The sequence below is a fragment of the Schistocerca gregaria genome, chromosome 1 (genome assembly GCF_023897955.1).
Source record: "Schistocerca gregaria isolate iqSchGreg1 chromosome 1, iqSchGreg1.2, whole genome shotgun sequence".
NCBI lineage: Eukaryota > Metazoa > Arthropoda > Insecta > Orthoptera > Acrididae > Schistocerca > Schistocerca gregaria.
Window position 1 is genome coordinate 469,039,372 of NC_064920.1, and position 20,194 is coordinate 469,059,565.

At 38.8% G+C, this 20,194-nt stretch overlaps 1 protein-coding gene across 1 annotated transcript in view; it reads right to left on the minus strand.

The window, feature by feature from the left end:
• Window positions 1-20,194, minus strand: part of LOC126352984 (erythroid differentiation-related factor 1) — a 224,218-nt gene that overhangs the window by 35,331 nt on the left and 168,693 nt on the right. The window contains exon 16 of the mRNA XM_050002728.1: window positions 11,648-11,802. Coding sequence (XP_049858685.1) covers window positions 11,648-11,802 — 155 coding nt within the window. The remainder of the gene's footprint in view (window positions 1-11,647; window positions 11,803-20,194) is intronic.

The window sequence follows — 20,194 nt, forward strand, 5'->3', positions numbered from 1 at the left end:
CCTGCCCATTCACTTAACGAGCTAACATCCCAACATGCGGTTCCTCTTTGTCGAAATGTCTTGGCTCAAACTCGTCGAGGGGTTGAAATGCACGTGTCGCACTATGCACCCTAAATCAGACACTTGTGTCTCTTTGGTTAAATTGTCTGGCTGATGGCAAGTTTGCGAAATACAAAGTTAACATAACATATAATAACAGTAATGATAATATCGGTAACTAAATTAACAATCCATAAGTGATGTAGGCCACACAGTTGCGATTTGGTTAGAATAATGTTTATTCAGAAAGCAAACTAACAGCGAAAGTGATAACATTTAGAGTTACTGTTACATTCGAGCGTAAATCCATTTGACACATTTCGATCATTCACAATCTCATCGCGAAATACAAGTTATCTACGTGAAAAGTTCACACCAGGCATGCGGCTGCTCACCAGTAAGAGACTAAGTACCGCAATACCACACAATGCGAAATTTTCTAATTCGTTTCACTTCCTACCTGCCTAAAGACTAACTGTCCGCTTTCGCGTCTGCGTCAGCACTGTGCCCTTTGGTGTCTAGACCAGAACTGTCCGTTTCTGCCCATCCCCTGCCACGTTTCCTGCTTGCAAGGGACTTGTGGTAGTAACTGAAGCACCAGGACAGCTATGGACTAAGTGGACATTATTGCACACCACCTGTACCCCTCCATACTTGATGTCTTCTGAGAGATAAGCCCTCTTCCAACAGGATAACTATCCATGCTAAAAGTCGATAATCATGCTACAGGACCTTGAGGAGCATGATGGTGAACTCATCTTAATTTCTTGGCCACCAAATTTGCCTGATCTGAATCCAATGCAACACATGTGGAATGCTATAGGGCACCAGCTCCAAACCACTGGTCTGTAATTCTCAGGAATTATGTGGCTTATGTGTATGCATATGTGGACTGTACCTTACAACTTGTTGAATACATGCCACACAGAATCACTGCCGTACAGTTTTTAAAGGCATTAGGCAGGTGGTTACAATGTTTTAGCTCATAAATGTATATAAACCTTTGTCCTATGAGACATTCAAGTTCAAGATGTTTGTTGATGATACAACCATTCTGATAAATGCTCAACAAACATATTCAACAAGCTGACTCTTAAGACATTAATGTCGACAGTACTGACGTTGTTCAAGGTAAGTGTGCTATAAATAAAGATGTAACAAACTACATTTGCTTTCCTTCTATCATAAGGACAACTTCAAATACTGGAAACCCAAGTGACACAATATCCACTTCTTCCTGGTACTTCCACTTTATAATGTGCCACAAATTGTTTTTGGAAGATTTTTTCAGATCAAAAGAGAGAGAGAGAGAGAGAGGGGGGGGGGGGGGGGCCACAAGCCTACAATCGCAATGCACAGAAGGATAGATGGCCACTGACCACTGTAAACCAGGACATTTAACTTGTTTCAGGGAGGTGTATCTTTATGTGGGAGTTGTTGGAGTTGTCTTACTACAAACTCAAAATCAGCACAATACTATATGCTGGTAACATGGCAAGCTCATTGAAAGTAAACAATAAGCTAGTCACATGGATAAGGAAATAGAACATACGCTAGACGCTGACTATATCAGCATACACAGCAGGTGGACATTTTGTATGGCTAACAGGGCTTAATGAGATGTATGAACTTTGGTATCTCAGAAGTAGAAGGAAGACACAAGACAGACATAATAGCAAAGACTGCTCAAGGCAAAAGGTCTTTCTATAAAAAGAAATGGCTGTTAACATTAAAAAATAATAGAGCTTGAAATCAGAAAAAAGGATATGTTTGGAACATGCCTCAGTACAAAAGCGAAATACAGGCAATCTTATGGAGTCCTTAGCTGTCAACTCCCAAATCGGCAAGCTCACTTGCACAGATTGCCAGCCTAAGCCATGTGACATGCCACTAATCCACATCCTGTGGCAGGGAGAGCCTATGCGGGCAAATACTGTAGAGCCTCTGTTGGAAGGGTTGAAAACACGCGGATTGACCAGCACATGAGCAGTCATGGTTCAGGTTGCGGTCACCCGTTCGTAGTCAATGTGGCCTGCTAACTACAGCGAAACCCCACTTTTACACTTTTCAAGGGACTTCAAAAAATGGTATAAAATGCAGGAAAATGTAAAATGTGGGAAATAACTTTTTTAGCAGTAAAAGTTACGTGTAGGATACCACCTCACATTTTCGCACTTTATGTGTGATATATGTACGTAACAAGCATCAAACTACCTGTCAGGAACCTGTTTACTATCTGATAAAGATGTATTATGTAATAAAAACCGCTGATGTAACTGGAATTGATAACTGTCTGGAAGTAGGAATGTTTGACTCAATATCAGACATCTTAATTGATGCTTTTGAAATTCAGCACTGTCATTCATTATTTAAATAATGAAATACTGCACTAGTTACATATTTTTTCATGCTTAGCACAATGTGATTTGAGAATTTTTTCTCGCTGTCAAAGTGCAAATATGTACATAAGTATTTTGTGTGGTGTTTGAATATGTCTTATTCTGCGCCTCTTGCTCTGTAGTCATCTTTTTGAGTTTATCAGGTACTGCACCTCCTCAGTTACATGGAAAACCCCACACACACAAACTATCACTCACACTGTTTGTTTGTGTTACATAAAATAAATACATATGTAAATACTGCACTTGACAAGGACAATAAATTCTCAAAACATATTTTGCCCGTCATGAAAAATATACATAACTGGCACTGTGTGTAAACTAAAAACATCTGAGCAACACTAAGTGAATGGCGGTGTTAACTAGCAATACAAGTGGCCAAACGCTGCAAGACGCTAACTATAGTTTGACAAAGGCATCATGATGATCACAACAATCGCGGAACTGTGTTTGCGCAGTAGAGACAGTTTGGAAATGGTTGTGACTGGTAATGATATCATTATTTGAACAAATCTAGTTACTCCCACCAGCCACCATGCCCAGTAGAGCTTGGCAGTGGCAGGAGATATGCACAAATTGTTCCAACTTTTACATGTTTACCAGTTCAAATCTGCTGAGTAGAGTGCCCTGGTGGCAAGAAACTTAATCATGCAATATTTGTATACATTACTGGATGACCAACATCATACCAGCATCATTTTTTTCTCCACAAACATTTTTTCTTGATGCATTAATCACAGGAAAATTATAAATACGTTGATGCAAAATCAGGAGCAAAATTAACATTGTGGACATAGGAAATTTGATGGAAATGATAAAAAATACCATAAATGGCAGAAAAACATTAATTCCGGGAATATAAATGCTGGGTTATACTACAGTTGCTATTACTTGGAATTTTTCGACTTCTGGCATGGGATTTGAGTTGCTTGTACTGTGGCCTGTGGTTTATCTCGATGCTGCATCTAATAAAGTTAAGTAATATCAAATTGATGCCAAGTGCTATTCATCCCCTTAACTCTTTTGTGTTCAAGTGCCATCTCATCTTCATCTCTTACTCCTGGTGTAACACAAAACATGTGGTGATGAAGAATCTTCGAGGGTTTGCTGTCCTTTGGCTGTTAACAAAACTGGATTCCAAATTTGTGCTTGTTTTGCTGTCATTGTTGCTTTTTGCTTGCTCTAACTTCTTGAATTCTTTTTCCCCTTTGTGTTTGCTTGTATTTGTGCTTACTTTCACTGCTGCATTTACTGCAACTGTCTTCTTATACAAACTGCACAACACTCGCACTGTTATCTTTGTTCCTTTTAGCTAAGTGCTTTAGCATGTTTTGTTCTTGTTATTGTGTAATGATGGCTATCAATCTGCAGAAACTCTCTTCAATTCAAGATATTCACTTTCTAGCCCAAAAAATGCACAATTAATGCAAATGATGACCCAGATCCTGTCAACCCATGCAGTAGCAGCGGCAACAGCAGACACAGCAGCAACACCACAACCTGCAGCCCAGCCGCAACAACTACAAGTGCTAAACTCAGTACACTAAACTCCCGCTAATACAGCCCTCAAGAGCCCGGCCTCTCAGTTATCCAGCACACTGCCACCTTCTAATCGTTCAACCTGAAATGACACCTATAATAATGAAATTTCGTCTGCAACAATGTTGTTAGTTAATTATAATGTCCAACATTCCTGTACATTTTGAAATTGTCACTTTCCTTACAGATCATTACTGTGGCTTCTAAAGGGAAACAAGGTATGCTAGACCTCAAGTAGAAATTCGAAATTAGATATAAAGTGAACTGAAATTCTTCACAGAAAACCATTGGTGCTGGCAACAGTGTTGGAAGAGTAACTATTTATGACCAAACTTCCACAGAAAAGGAGTAATCATAAGCTCACAGGAAAGTTATGATGAAACTGATGAAGAAGAGGACATAGGAGAGAAGAACATGAGAATATCTCAAACTGCTGGAGCTGGAGACGTCTTCCTGGAGTACATTATGCAACAATCAGAAACACGGCAGGACCTATGAAATGCTTGTAAAGCAATTGTGTGATAAAGCATACTACTGCCGTGTATCATCATGGTGACAACCAAAACTTTGGGACATGTTTCATAGGGAATGTCGAGTGATACCAATATGAGTGTGCACACTCAAGGACTAAGTTTTCTGTAAAAATGAATGTATCTTTTGATTTGATAAAAGTATGAGCCCTATGTTTTTATACTAAATTTTAGACACACTCAACAATCTGGTACTTCCACTAATCCAACACCCGTACGTGCAAGGAATGGCCGGTTTAGCATGAGTCTAGTATATCACCTTTTCAACCACTGACAAAAACTTCGGATTTTCTTGCTATGGTTGGTGTGACCACTTAGCGTCTCACTAAAAAAGTGTGGCCTTTGAAGATTTGGTAGTTGTGCTAGACAAGGAGCACCCCACAAACCAAACATTATTATCATTAGCTTAAAGTGGCTGCATCTAGGTACTTTTTTTGGCCTCTAGTGACAATCAACAAATCTACATCTACATTTATATCTATATACTGCAAACCACCTCACAGTTTTTGTTGGAGGTTGCTTATGATACCACTTCCTTTTTTCCTCTTACCTATTCAATTAATAAATGGCATATGGGAAGAAAGGTAGTTGCTAGGCCCCCATATGACCTGTAAATTGTCTGATTTCGTACTGCTGTCTTTTCATGTGATATATGTCAGCAGCAGAAAAACACTGTGTGACTGTTACCAGAATGTACTACCTTGCAATTTGTGCTATCTTGGAATTCCAATGGTAAACCTCTCCACTATGCACAATGTCTCTCTTTTAGCATCTGCCACTGAAGTTTGTCGAACATCTCTCACTCTTACTCTCACACTGACTAATCAATTACATGATGAAACATGTCATTCTAGGTTGGATTTTTTCAATTATTTCCAATTATTTAGTCCAACCTGGTAAGTGTCCCACACTGATGAGCAATATTCAAGAATCAGCCAAAGAAGTGTCTTGTAAATCACTTCTTTTATTGATGAATTACGTGTCCTTAAGATTCTTGCAATGAATCTCAGCCCAGAATCCACTTTTCCTACTATTTATTTCATGTGGTGGTCCACATTTATGCCATTTTAGAAAATTATTCTTAGGTACTTTATAGTAGTTAATATTTTCAGTGATTTGTTGCCAATGCAGGCCGTTTGTAAGTTAGTTATACAAAAGTAACTTTTATTTGTGGAAAGGGTAAATAACTTACCAAAATATTTGATACAGCACTGAATGCTCTATATCTACAAGCTTGATTCCCATCTATCAGTGTTAGTTTCTGATGTGCTGACTTGGAGGAATGATCAAATGAGTTAGTCCAACAGTCATGATGGAGTAGTATAAGGCTGCAGAGCACGTGCAGTGTTGTTTACGGTTTCATGAATCCAGATCCACTACTACATTTCAGAAACAATTCAGGACTAAATATCGCAAGCCACCACCTCAGAGACAAAGTGTTACTAAATGGAACAATTGCTTCACCAAAACTAGCTGTGTATCACATAGGACAGAATATTTTCAGTGATTTGTTGCCAATGCAGGCCGTTTGTAAGTTAGTTATACAAAAGTAACTTTTATTTGTGGAAAGGGTAAATAACTTACCAAAATATTTGATACAGCACTGAATGCTCTATATCTACAAGCTTGATTCCCATCTATCAGTGTTAGTTTCTGATGTGCTGACTTGGAGGAATGATCAAATGAGTTAGTCCAACAGTCATGATGGAGTAGTATAAGGCTGCAGAGCACGTGCAGTGTTGTTTACGGTTTCATGAATCCAGATCCACTACTACATTTCAGAAACAATTCAGGACTAAATATCGCAAGCCACCACCTCAGAGACAAAGTGTTACTAAATGGAACAATTGCTTCACCAAAACTAGCTGTGTATCACATAGGACAGTGGGTCAGTGTCAATCAGAGTCTCTGATACAGTATTTGAACAAGTTCAGCAGCCTGACATTTGTAGGCCAGTTAAGTCAATGAGATGTGCCAGTACACTTAGTGTTACTGTGTAAAATGTATTACAGAAATACCTGTCACTCAAACCCTACAAATTGTAACTGTTGAAAACTTTGAGAGAAAGTAACAAAGAAAAAAATGAGCCGAGTTTTGAGTAGAAACATTTAACAAAATAAAAACTGAAGGTGCTTTTCTTAATAGAACTGCATACAGTGACAAAGCCGACTTCCATACCTGCAGTAAAGTGAATCAGCATAATGATCAGATATGGATCAGAAGCCACGTCACATAATCAAACATGTATGGGACTCACCTAAGGTAAATGTATTTGGCACTGTAAGCTGTAACAAGATTTACGGTCCTTTCTTTTTTGCCAAGTCAATTGTAACTAGCCTATTGTACACGTACATGCTTGAACATTACCTAATGTCTGAATTACAACAGGATATGGGCACAGAATTTATATTCCTGCAAGATGGCACGCCACCACAGTATCATTGTGAAGTTGTTGCTTATCTCTGTAGGAATGTGCCAACTCTGGTGGTGGCCATCATGATCACTTGATTTAAACCCATCAGACTTCTGTGCATGGTGTTACATTTAAGAAAGTACTTTTATTCCTCCGATTCCAGGAAACATCAACGAGCTGCAAAAATGGATAACACAAGACTTTCTTCATAGGATTTGGCAGGATACTGATTACAGATGGGAATGTGTTGTGTTACAACAGATAGCTACACTGAACATTTGTAAGTGAAACTTGAAGATATGCCACATTCAGTGTTTTCACAGTCAAAGGTGAACACCCAAAATGTAGTTTATTTCTTTACCTGTTTATGTACAAATCCATTCAGGGTTAATTGCCAGTTCCTACCTAATTCTCATTGCTCTGCAGCTATTCCCGCAACACTTCCCTGGAGTACTCTTGAAATTATCTATACATCCAATGATAATGTTCCATTAAAGGTGACATAGTTAGATATAGTGAGAATTAGTGAAGTTCGGTGGCAGGAGGAACAAGACTTCTGGTCAGGTGACTGCAGGGTTATAAACACAAAATCAAATAGGTGTAATGCAGGAGTAGGTTTAATAATGAATAGGAAAATAAGAATGTGGGTAAGCTACTACAAACAGCATAGTGAACGCATTATTGTGGCCAAGATAGATACGAAGCCCACACCTACTACAGTAGTACAAGTTTATATGTCAACTAGCTCTGCAGATGACGAAGAAATTGATGAAATGTATGATCAAATAAAAGAAATTATTCAGATAGTGAAGAGAGATGAAAATTTAATAGTGATGGGTGACAGGAATTCGGTAGTAGGAAAAGGGAGAGAAGGAAACATAGTAGGTGAATATGGACTGGGGCAAAGAAATGAAAGAGGAAGCTGCCTGGTAGAATTTTGCACAGAGCACAACTTAATCATAGGTAACACTTGGTTCAAGAATCATAAAAGAAGGCTGTATACATGGAAGAAGCCTGGAGATACTAGAAGGTATCAGATAGATTATATAATGGTAAGACAGAGATTTAGGAACCAGGTTTTAAATTGTAAGACATTTCCAGGGGCAGATGTGGACACTGACCACAATCTATTGGTTATGACCTGTAGATTAAAACTGAAGAAACTGAAAAAAGGTGGGTATTTAAGGAGATGGGACATGGATAAACTAAAAGAACCAGAGGTTGTACAGAGTTTTAGGGAAAGCATAAGGGAGCAATTGATAGGAATGGGGGAAAGAAATACAGTAGAAGACGAATGGGTAGCTTTGAGGGATGAAGTAGTGAAGGCAGCAGAGGATCAAGTAGGTAAAAAGATGAGGGCTAGTAGAAATCCTTGGGTAACAGAAGAAATATTGAATTTAATTGATGAAAGGAGAAAATATAAAAATGCAGTAAATGAAGCAGGCAAAAAGGAATACAGACGTCTCAAAAATGAGATCGACAGGAAGTGCAAAATGGCTAAGCACGGATGGCTAGAGGACAAATGTAAGGATGTAGAGGCTTATCTCACTAGGGGTAAGATAGATACTGCCTACAGGAAAATTAAAGAGACCTTTGGAGATAAGAGAACCACTTGAATGAACATCAAGAGCTCAGATGGAAACCCAGTTCTAAGCAAAGAAGGGAAAGCAGAAAGGTGGAAGGAGTATATAGAGGGTCTATACAAGGGCGATGTACTTGAGGACAATAGTATGGAAATGGAAGAGGATGTAGATGAAGATGAAATGGGAGATACGATACTGCGTGAAGAGTTTGACAGAGCATTGAAATTCCTGAGTCGAAATAAGGCCCCCGGAGTAGACAACATTCCATTAGAACTACTGGCGGCCTTGGGAGAGCCAGTCCTGACAAAACACTACCACCTGGTGAGCAAGATGTATGAGACAGGCGAAATACCCCCAGACTTCAAGAAGAACATAATAATTCCAATCCCAAAGAAAGCAGGTGTTGACAGATGTGAAAATTACCGAACTATCAGTTTAATAAATCACAGCTGCAAAATACTAACGCGAATTCTTTACAGACGAATGGAAAAATTAGTAGAATCCGACCTCGGGGAAGATCAGTTTGGATTCCGTAGAAATACTGGAACATGTGAAGCAATACTGACCCTACGACTTATCTTAGAAGCTAGATTAAGGAAGGGCAAACCTACGTTTCTATCATTTGTAAACTTAGAGAAAGCTTTTGACAATGTTGACTGGAATACTCTCTTTCAAATTCTGAAGGTGGCAGGGGTCAAATACAGGGAGCGAAAGGCTATTTACAATTTGTACAGAAACCAGATGGCAGTTATAAGAGTCGAAGGGCATGAAAGGGAAGCAGTGGTTGGGAAGGGAGTGAGACAGGGTTTGTAGCCTCTCCCCGATGTTATTCAATCTGTATATTGAGCATGCAGTGAAGGAAACAAAAGAAAAATTTGGAGTAGGTATTAAAATCCATGGAGAAGAAATAAAAACTTTGGGGTTTGCCGATGACATTGTAATTCTGTCAGAGACAACAAAGGACTTGGAAGAGCAGTTGAACGGAATGGATAGTGTCTTGAGAGGAGGATATAAGATGAGCATCAACAAAAATTAAGTCGGGTGATGTTGAGGGTATTAGATTAGGAAATGAGACACTTAAAGTAGTAAAGGAGTTTTGCTATTTGGGGAGCAAAATAACTGATGATGGTTGAAGTAGAGAGGATATAAAATGTAGACTGGCAATGGCAAGGAAAGCATTTCTGAAGAAGAGAAATTTGTTAACATCGAGTATAGATTTAAGTGTCAGGAAGACATTTCTGAAAGTATTTGTATGGAGTATAGCCATGAATGGAAGTGAAACATGGACGATAAATAGTTTGGACAAGAAGAGAATAGAAGCTTTCGAAATGTGGTGCTACAGAAGAATGCTGAAGATTAGATGGGTAGATCACATAACTAATGAGGAAGTATTGAATAGGATTGGGGAGAAGAGAAGTTTGTGGCACAACTTGACCAGAAGAAGGGATCGGTTGGTAGGACATGTTCTGAGGCATCAAAGGATCACCAATTTAGTATTGGAGGGCAGCGTGGAGGGTAAAAATCGTAGAGGGAGACCAAGAGATGACTACACGATGCAGATTCAGAAGGATGTAGGTTGCAGTGGGTACTGGGAGATGACAAGGCTTGCACAGGATAGAATAGCATGGAGAGCTGCATCAAGCCAGTCTCAGGACTGAAGACCACAACAACAAGAACACTGAGTCATATTTGCATGGAAGTCCTGAATCCAATCATAAATGTAGTCTGGTGCTTTGTGAATTCATATTTTTTTCAGCTAAACAAAAGTGTGGAACCGTATCAAATGAAGTCCGAAAGTTCATGGACACAGTCTCAGCCAGCATGTCACTGTTTATAGAAATCTATATCTTATGGATGAACAGAGAAATTTAGTTTCTCAAGGTCTATTTGTGCAGAATTCATGCTGATTTTTACAGAAGAGATTTTCATTCTACAAAAACGTCATAATTTGTGAGTATAAAACATGTTCCATAATTCTACAATGTATTGATGTCAACAACATACACCTGTAATTTATGTGTATCTGTCCTATGACCATACATGTAAACGCAAATGACCTGACAATGAAAAAGACAGGGATGCAGTTAGAAGTCTGTCAAATCTGTGTTGCAGGAGAATGTTGAAGATGGAATGGATTGATTGAGTAAGGAATAAAGACGCCCTGAATGAGTCAGAGAGGAAAAAATGCATAAGAGGCAGAGGGATTTGACACATAATACAGCAGTTACAGAAAACTGTATTTGTGCGGTCGTGGCGAGGAAAGAATCACAGGCATGGTTTGATAAAAAAGTTTTATTTTTTAGACTCTCTTTTGTTGTGCTTTGATTGTGTCTTCGTTGCAGCTTTAGTTTTTGAACTATTAACAGCAGATGACAATCCTTGATCTACATCTATTTTATTAATCTAATTTTATGTATTTATTATCCTCCTTGATAGTTTTTATTAATTGAATTACACTGTCCCAGAAGTTGTTAAAATTTTTGGAATAAGGTTCCTCTGTCACATATTCTAAGTAATTTGCAACTAGCATTCTGCATTCTAGGGTCATTAAGCACAAATTGGTCAAATGAATGTGTACATAAATAAGTAAATACCTTGGTCTTTGGTATCCTACAAGACTCAAAAGTTTTAAAAAGGACTGACATTATGTTAACCATTGTACATCCCTTGCTATTATGCATCAAAAGCCAACAAAATTGTTGTTATTTATAACCCAACTAAGTACAGAAACTGAGCAACCACATCATGAATTTTAGGTGTAAATATGGAAGTCTACTACAAGTAGTCAAGTGGTATAACATAGGAGAAGCAGTACTTGAAACTTCATTTACTAAGAAATACAGACTATAAATAACAATAGGCTTCAGAATAATTTTTAAAAAATAACTAAATAATCTGAAAAAAGGACTATCCTCATAATTTTGTTTTCCTAATATGTTACATCCCTCTAATTATAAAAATTATTTATATGATGAAATTTACTATGTTTTCCATATGTTGTGTCAACTACATCTTTTCAGGAACAATTTGGAAATGTTTATTCCATATCTCAAACAGGGAAAGGATGTCAGTACACCAAATTACTTGTGCAAATAAGAAAAATTAAAACACAAAAGGTGGTGAAAAAAGAAAAATGACACTTACCTGAGAGATTTATGATACAATGATGCAAGACGGTGGTGAATAGATGCTGCGCGGAACTGGTAAACAAGCTGTCGTGGACCTGGTGTTTCAAGATCACAGTATTTTAGTGCTTTTTGCAAGAAATCCACTACTTCTCTCTCCACTTCTTCTTGAGTCTACAATAAGAAGGAAAACTTTAGTAAAAAAGAATACATAGATATAACTAATAGGTGCAGGTACAATATGCTGAACATCAAATAAGTAACTGTAAATCAGGATGTAGTTAAGGCATTAAGATATCACATACAGAAGGAAGATTAAGATTTAACACTGAATCGCTAATGAGAATGTTAGAGATGGAGAACATGTTTAGATGAGAGAAGGACAAGAAAGGTAACTTGCTAAGTAAGTGGCCATGTCCTTTTTCAAGGGAACTATGTCTACATTTGCCCTAAATTACTAAAATAAACCATGGGAAACCCAAATTCTAGATGGATGGACAGGCATTTGAACTGCTGTCCTCTCAGCTAAGAGTCCAGTGTCATGTGATTGAACCACTTTTAAGAGATCAGGTGGCAATGTACTCACACCTGAATATTTGACACTGTTCATAATGCGTATGATAGCTGGACTCTTAAGTGCGTCATATAAAATTTCATCTTGTGCTCATCATGAATTAATTTACTGATTCACTCAACCTGATCTATAGACCCCCCCCTCCTCCTCCTCCTCCTCCTCCTCCTCCACGGAAAAGAACTTTCAGGGATACAGAAAGAGTGAATGTAACAGATTAAAAAGAAAGGCAACTGTCAGAAACTGCATTAATAGTTTACTATCATTAAACTGCTGCCAAGTATTGATACTGATTGAGGCTAATTTAAATACCATGAATCAGGAAGAATGCAGCTACTCAGAAAGAGAAAAAAGTTGTTTTTATCAAACAATCGAAAATCCAGGATGGTTTCAGTTGTCTGTGACTGCAGGTGTGTGTGCAAGTTTTGTGTGTGTGTGTGTGTGTGTGTGTGTGTGTGTGTGTGTGTGTGTGTGTGTGTGTGTGTGTGTTGCTGACAAAGGCCTTAATGGCCGAAAGCTATAATTGTGTGAATCTTTTTGTTGTGCCTATCGCAACTCAACATCTCCGCTAAATGTAAAGTTGTGTTTATTTACTTATATTAAATAACCCATTTTTACATCCTGTGTTGCTGTTTAGTCTTCAGTCTGAAGGCTAGTTTGATACAGCTCTCCACATTATTCTGTTCAATGCAAGCCTCTTCATCTTTGCATAACAGCATAGCACATATTAGTAACAACAGATGGTAACCTATGTCCATATCAACCTGCCTACTGAAGCCAAGCCTTGGTCTCCTGTAATGTTTTACCCCACACTTCCAGAACCAAGTGACCATTCCTTAATGCCTCAGGGTGTATCCTTTCAACCAATTGCTTATTTTAGTCAAGTTTTGCCATAACACTACTTTCTCCCCCACTCATTGCAGTACCTCATCACTTACTTGATTAATCCATCTAATGTTCGGAGTTCTTCTACAACATCGCATTTTTTTTTATTGTCTCCTTGCCCACTTTGCTTGTCAAGCTCCTACAGTGTGTTCATAATTTATTTGGATTCCCAGTTTCTGACTTTATGTTTGATGGTAGCTTGGTTATAACCTTGGTTATGATCTTTGCCCTAAAATACAAATCCCTCTCTGAAGACCAGGCAAAGAGGTGAGTCGGCACAGAAACTCTTTTGTGCCTTTTGTGGCAGTTGTGCGAATCACAGTTAATTTGAAGCTGGTTTTTATTATTAGCAACATGAGACATTACGAAGTAAATGTACTGGGAAGTAGGTGCATGTCTACCAACATTTATACAATATTCTCAATGGTAGTTTTTGTTGAATAAATACTTAATTTATTAATTGGAAGTGAAAGTATGTAAAATAAGTGATCACCCTGGATTTCAAGTCAACTCGCTTACAGATACTTCCAACCAGGAGATCACGAAGGAATGGGATTTCTTGTAATTCTTTATATCTATATTATGTGAAATTCAAAGCTCACATATCAATATCCGAAAGCAGTTCAATACAATTCTTTAAAATTCTCAAGAACATCCACTTTAAAATTTTCCAAGAATTCTTAATTCACTGAAGTTAGGTCTGTGTTATGTCTAACTGGTTGAACACACTTATCTAAAAGCTACATGACAAATTTTCATGGGGTTTTCACAGGTAACTTGAGTATAGGTTGGGGTAACATAAAGAATTTTATTTCATCAAAATTGGGATATGGGGACAAAGATATCACAATTTAAAGTTTTATCTTAGATCACCTGTTCAACTTAGTAGTTCAGACATTTAATAATCATAGCATAGCACATCTTAGGACCAACAGATGGCACTTTCAGCTTTGTAGCACACCAAAGAACCAATAGACGTTAGTGTCTTTCTAAAAAATAAAAATCCTCAGTAACAGACATTGCTATAATTACCAGTTTTGTGTGTGCACCACTTCACTGTTCACATGAAGTGTGTGGCTGATTCATCCACTAAAGGCTACCTGGCCCACTAAAATGGCAGCAGTTGCATGCACAGTCTGGAACTAGTGTCCGTATATTCCAGAGTGCAAGGCTCCGCTGGCCACTCTTGTATTGTACCTTGTGTGTACTGCATGAGCAGTGAAATACAGTGTTCTTGGGTTATAACAGATGTATTTTCAAAAGTTTTTGTCAGTGACAGAATTCAATCTTATCTTTTCTAATAAAACTAACACTGAATTTACTTGGCTAGAGTATACAGATTTATTGATTTTGCTTGTCTATTAAGAGCTTAAAGACTTTGCTTTGCTCCTTACACTTTCTGTATTCAGAGAAAATTAGGTTTTAAGTGGCTCTTTGGAAATTCCTTCAAAAAGCAAACTCTGACTGAAAGCTTCATATATAATTTCACTCCTCAGAACCCTTCACTCACATAGGTTTAAAATTACTCCCCTCCAACAGTCATCATAGAAGCAGAAATTCTGACAGGAAGTGGCACAAGTGGGCGAGTTTTTATACCCTGAATCCCGCGTATTCCTAACAAATTACCATCTTGCTTTAAACGAGTATTATTTCTGGCGAGCTTATGCCATGACCATAAACTAAGCACAAGGAAAGACACTGCATGTTGCAGATGTGGACCTTAATGTCAATTGCTTTTCCTACAACCATCTCTACACAGCTCTTTTCTGTGTAAGTGAAGTAAACAAGCTCTTCGTTCATGTCGCCAATCGCACTACTTCAAACACTGTATAAAAAGAAGCGTTATAAATCACCTAGGCTGTGGCTAAGCCATGTCTCCGCAATATCCTTGCTTCCAAGAGTGCTAGTTCTGCAAGGTATGCAGGAGAGCTTGTGTGAAGTTTGGAAGGTAGGAGATGAAGTACTGGCAGAATTAAAGCTGTGAGGACGGGTCGTGAGTCATGCTTGAGTAGCTCAGTTGGTAGAGCACTTGCCCGCGAAAGGCAAAGGTCCTGAGTTCAGGTCTTGGTCTGGCACACAGTTTTAATCTGCCAGAAAGTTTCCCATCCACGTACACTTTGCTGTAGAGTGAAAATTTCATTCTGTGAACAATAAATTCCACACATATGAAGTCTTGGATACAGCTATAAATAAATATCCAGGCAATGCCAGATTTCTCAGCTAGTTTAAATACAAAAATAGTCAAATATACGCTAATTGACACATATCTAATTATCATTCTTTATGAAAAATGCAGGTGAACTGAGGAGAAATACAATAGTGGAGTATCTCCACATGGAGAGAGTTAATAATACTTGTTATCTATGTGAGTTTGCAAACTTTACAGCATGCATTTTACTATTAGATGATGATAGCTGCTTTTACTTGTTATATTTTTAAAGAGTTACACTGCACTGATTGACACTAGTGACTGTGGGATATCTAGTTAGAAACGGGAAGACAAGCATTTAAAAAAATTAGTATTAGATATGTGTTAATTAGCATATATTTCATTAATTTCATATCCAAACTGTGTGCGTATTTGAACAAAAAAAAGAGGATTGAAATAAGGCTCAAACCAGTGACCCAACGATTACCAGTCTCGAGCACTACTGATTGAGCAACACGGCCTGTCCAAAAATTGTCTTAACTTTAGTGACTTGAGTTGCTCACAAAAGATCAAAATCAATTTTCTTGAGAGTTCTTGAGAGTCGCATTGCGCGGCTTGTGGGGAAGCAAGCACTTACTGGCAAGTCTAGTGTGGCAAGCAAGATACTGATTTTTGTCTGTTGCTTGGCCAAGGTCAAGACAGGAGTGCCTAATGCATGCCAGGAACAGAGAAACAAAGAAATTGCATGATAATCTTATGTAAAATTAATCATCATCATCATCATCATCATCATCATCATCATCGTCGTCATCTTGAACCCCAGGCTGAATCTGTTTGGAACACAAACCTTGTCATCTAGTTCTATTTTGCCACCATCTTTTTGTATTCACTCTGATCCTGACCTCCACACCTTTCAGCTGTCTATGCTTTGGTCTTCCTCTTGGTCATTTCCTCTGCATCTCCATTTCATGTATTGTGTTTGGAATCCTCTTATTTTCCATTCTCTTTAAGTGCCCATATTAAGTTGGTCTCCATGTTTCTACCTTTCTCTGTGATAGTTCCTCTTTCGCTATTTCCCTTACCTTTTCATTCTTCATCCTATCTCTCTTCGTTTCTCCTATCCCACTTCTTTAGAACTCCATTTCACATGTCTGAAATCTTTTTACATCTCTTTTCTTCATAATCAATGTTTCAGACACATAGATCAGTATTGGGTTGTAGTTACTTCTATAAATCACATCTTTGGTTTTTTTGTGGAACATCTTTATTTCAAACTAGTGTTCTAACACTTCACAGGAATGCTTCTGCCCGTCTGCCTCTTCCTCTATCATACTTCCAAACTAGTGTTCTAACACTTCACAGGAATGCTTCTGCCTGTCTGCCTCTTCCTCTATCATACTTCCAAACTAGTGTTCTAACACTTCACAGGAATGCTTCTGCCTGTCTGCCTCTTCCTCTATCATACTTCCAAAAGTACTTATCACTCTCCATCTTCTTTACTTGCTCACTTCCAACTCTTATTCCGCTAGTTGGTCTACCTTTCTATCTAGCTGTAACCAGGATCTCACATTTGTTTGCATTAAATTTCAATTCAGACTGTCTTACAGATACTTCCCAAGAATCTAGCTGTTCCTGAATCTCCTCTTCCCTGTTTCTCCAGATCATCAAGCCTTCGAGGAACACTACTGCTTTCATTTCGTCTTCTCCAGTTTTTTCTGCCACCTTAGTGAAAGGTGGAAAGAGTATATAGAAGGTTTATACAAGGGCGATGTACTTGAGGACAATATTATGGAAATAGAAGAGGATGTAGATGAAGACGAAATGGGAGATACGATACTGCGTGAAGAGTTTGACAGAGCACTGAAAGACCTGAGTCGAAACAAGGCCCCCGGAGTAGACAACATTCCATTAGAACTACTGACGGCCTTGGGAGAGCCAGTCATGACAAAACTCTACCAGCTGGTGAGCAAGATGTATGAGACAGGCGAAATACCCTCAGACTTCAAGAAGAATATAATAATTCCAATCCCAAAGAAAGCAGGTGCTGACAGATGTGAAAATTACCGAACTATCAGTTTAATAAGCCACGGCTGCAAAATACTAACGCGAATTCTTTACAGACGAATGGAAAAACTGGTAGATGCAGACCTCGGGGAGGATCAGTTTGGATTCCGTCGAAATGTTGGAACACGTGAGGCAATACTGACCTTACGACTTATCTTAGAAGAAAGATTAAGAAAAGGCAAACCTACGTTTCTAGCATTTGTAGACTTAGAGAAAGCTTTTGACAATGTTGACTGGAATACTCTTTTTCAAATTCTAAAGGTGGCAGGGGTAAAATACAGGGAGCGAAAGGCTATTTATAATTTGTACAGAAACCAGATGGCAGTAATAAGAGTCGAGGGGCATGAAAGGGAAGCAGTGGTTGGGAAAGGAGTGAGACAGGGTTGTAGCCTCTCCCCGATGTTATTCAATCTGTATATTGAGCAAGCAGTAATTGAAACAAAAGAAAAATTCGGAGTAGGTATTAAAATTCATGGAGACGAAGTAAAAACTTTGAGGTTCGCCGATGACATTGTAATTCTGTCAGAGACGGCAAAGGACTTGGAAGAGCAGTTGAACGGAATGGACAGTGTCTTGAAAGGAGGATATAAGATGAACATTAACAAAAGCAAAACGAGGATAATGGAATGTAGTCAAATTAAATCAGGTGATGCTGAGGGAATTAGATTAGGAAATGAGACACTTAAAGTAGTAAAGGAGTTTTGCTATTTAGGAAGTAAAATAACTGATGATGGTCGAAGTAGAGAGGATATAAAATGTAGACTGGCAATGGCAAGGAAAGCGTTTCTGAAGAAGAGAAATTTGTTAACATCGAATATAGATTTATGTATCAGGAAGTCGTTTCTGAAAGTATTTGTTTGGAGTGTAGCCATGTATGGAAGTGAAACATGGACGATAACTAGTTTGGACAAGAAGAGAATAGAAGCTTTCGAAATGTGGTGCTACAGAAGAATGCTGAAGATTAGATGGGTAGATCGCATAACTAATGAGGAAGTATTGAATAGGATTGGGGAGAAGAGAAGTCTGTGGCACAACTTGACCAGAAGAAGGGATCGGTTGGTAGGACATGTTCTGAGGCATCAAGGGATCACAAATTTAGCATTGGAGGGCAGCGTGGAGGGTAAAAATCGTAGAGGGAGACCGAGAGATGAGTACACTAAGCAGATTCAGAAGGATGTAGGTTGCAGTAGGTACTGGGAGATGAAGCAGCTTGCACGGGATAGAGTAGCATGGAGAGCTGCATCAAACCAGTCTCAGGACTGAAGACAACAACAACAGTCATCATCTCATCCAAGGCAACAATGAAGAGGAGAGAGATAACAACACACTGCCCTGTTTCCCACCATTTGTTTGCTGGAACCAATTTGTCCTTTCATTTCCAACTTTCACACAACTCAGATTTCACAATGGTGCTGCTGGAGCTACCTTATCTGCAAATATGAGGTCAACAGTTGACCTCCCTGGTCTGAAGCTGTGCCGTTCCTCTCTCAATTTGTCCTCGACCCTTTTTTGGATTTCCGATTTACCAAATGCTCAAAGTACTTCTTCCACACTGTCGTCAGTGTATCTTTGTTGTTAATCTCATTCCCATCACTACCTATCATTGTTACATCCACTCTCAAACCTATTCTCTATCTTCCTCCATCATCTTTGTCCATGCTTCCATCTACTTTCTTCTCTCATCAGCCACTGTCTCATTTGCCACTTTCTTCTTTTACTTATACTCCTCTCTTGCTAATTCAGTCCTTTCTCAGAACCACAGTCTGAAGGCCCTGTTCATCCTTCCCACTAATTCCTTGACTCTTCTAATCCACTGTGGTGTCTCCTTCCCCCATTTTCTACCATTTGTAATTTCACATGCAGCTACTGCAGCTTCTACCATAGCACTTTTAAATTGTTCCCATTCCTCTTCTAGTGTTTCTAGTTCATCCCTTGGTAACCTTTACTGTGTAATCTCCTGGCATTCTTCCTTGCAGTCCTTCTCCTGCGGTTTATCTACTCTAACCCTTCTTTCTTGGTACTCTGCTTTCTTCCATTCTTTCATGAACCTCATGCCATCGCCAGTAGCCAGTAGTCACTATCCAATGCTTCTGCACTAGATTCCTGCTGTATTAAATTACTCTGTGGCTCTCTTTCTTCCGCAACCATGGGTTACCTATCACTAAACCATTTCTCTTACAGAATTGCAGCAATCTCTTTCCTCCTTCACTTCTACTATCCCACCCTTCTCCTCGCAGTACATTTTCATTCCTTTGTTTTTCTCTCCCTTCATATGCATTTAAGTCTCCCATGACTATTACACTTTGTCCATTCAACTGCTTTTGTTGTTCTTCCTCAAAGTCCTCCACCTCTTGAGATGCACAGCCCACTTGAGGGGCATACACCTGAACCACATCCATACTTCTTCCCTTTGTCATTATTCTAATCTTCATTATCCTGTCACTCATCCTCTGTACCCCTTCATAATCCCATTGCTTATCCTCTGTACCTTTTCTTTCACACCATCCCTCACAATAATCCCCACTCCCTTTCATTGTTTGTTTTGTTTTACGGCGCAAAAACAACTGGGGTCATTCACGCCCAGGTCAAAACTACAGAGCATGAACACAGAGAGGAGTTAAAAAATGACTATATGTCAGTCCCAACTGATGTAAGAGAAGACAGCTGAAAACAGAGACATGCAGAAAGGGCTAATACAGAAGCAGAGGTCCAAACCTAAAAGTTAAATGGCCTGCACCATATTGCTTTGGCAGATAAAAAGTAAAACATGGTCGACAGCCCGCTCATAATTTGCTAAAATGACCGATAACTCAGGTGGCAAACCCAAGCTGGAACGTAAATGGTTAAAAAATGGGCATTCCATCAGGAAGTGGTGGACAGTTAAACTTGGGCACAAT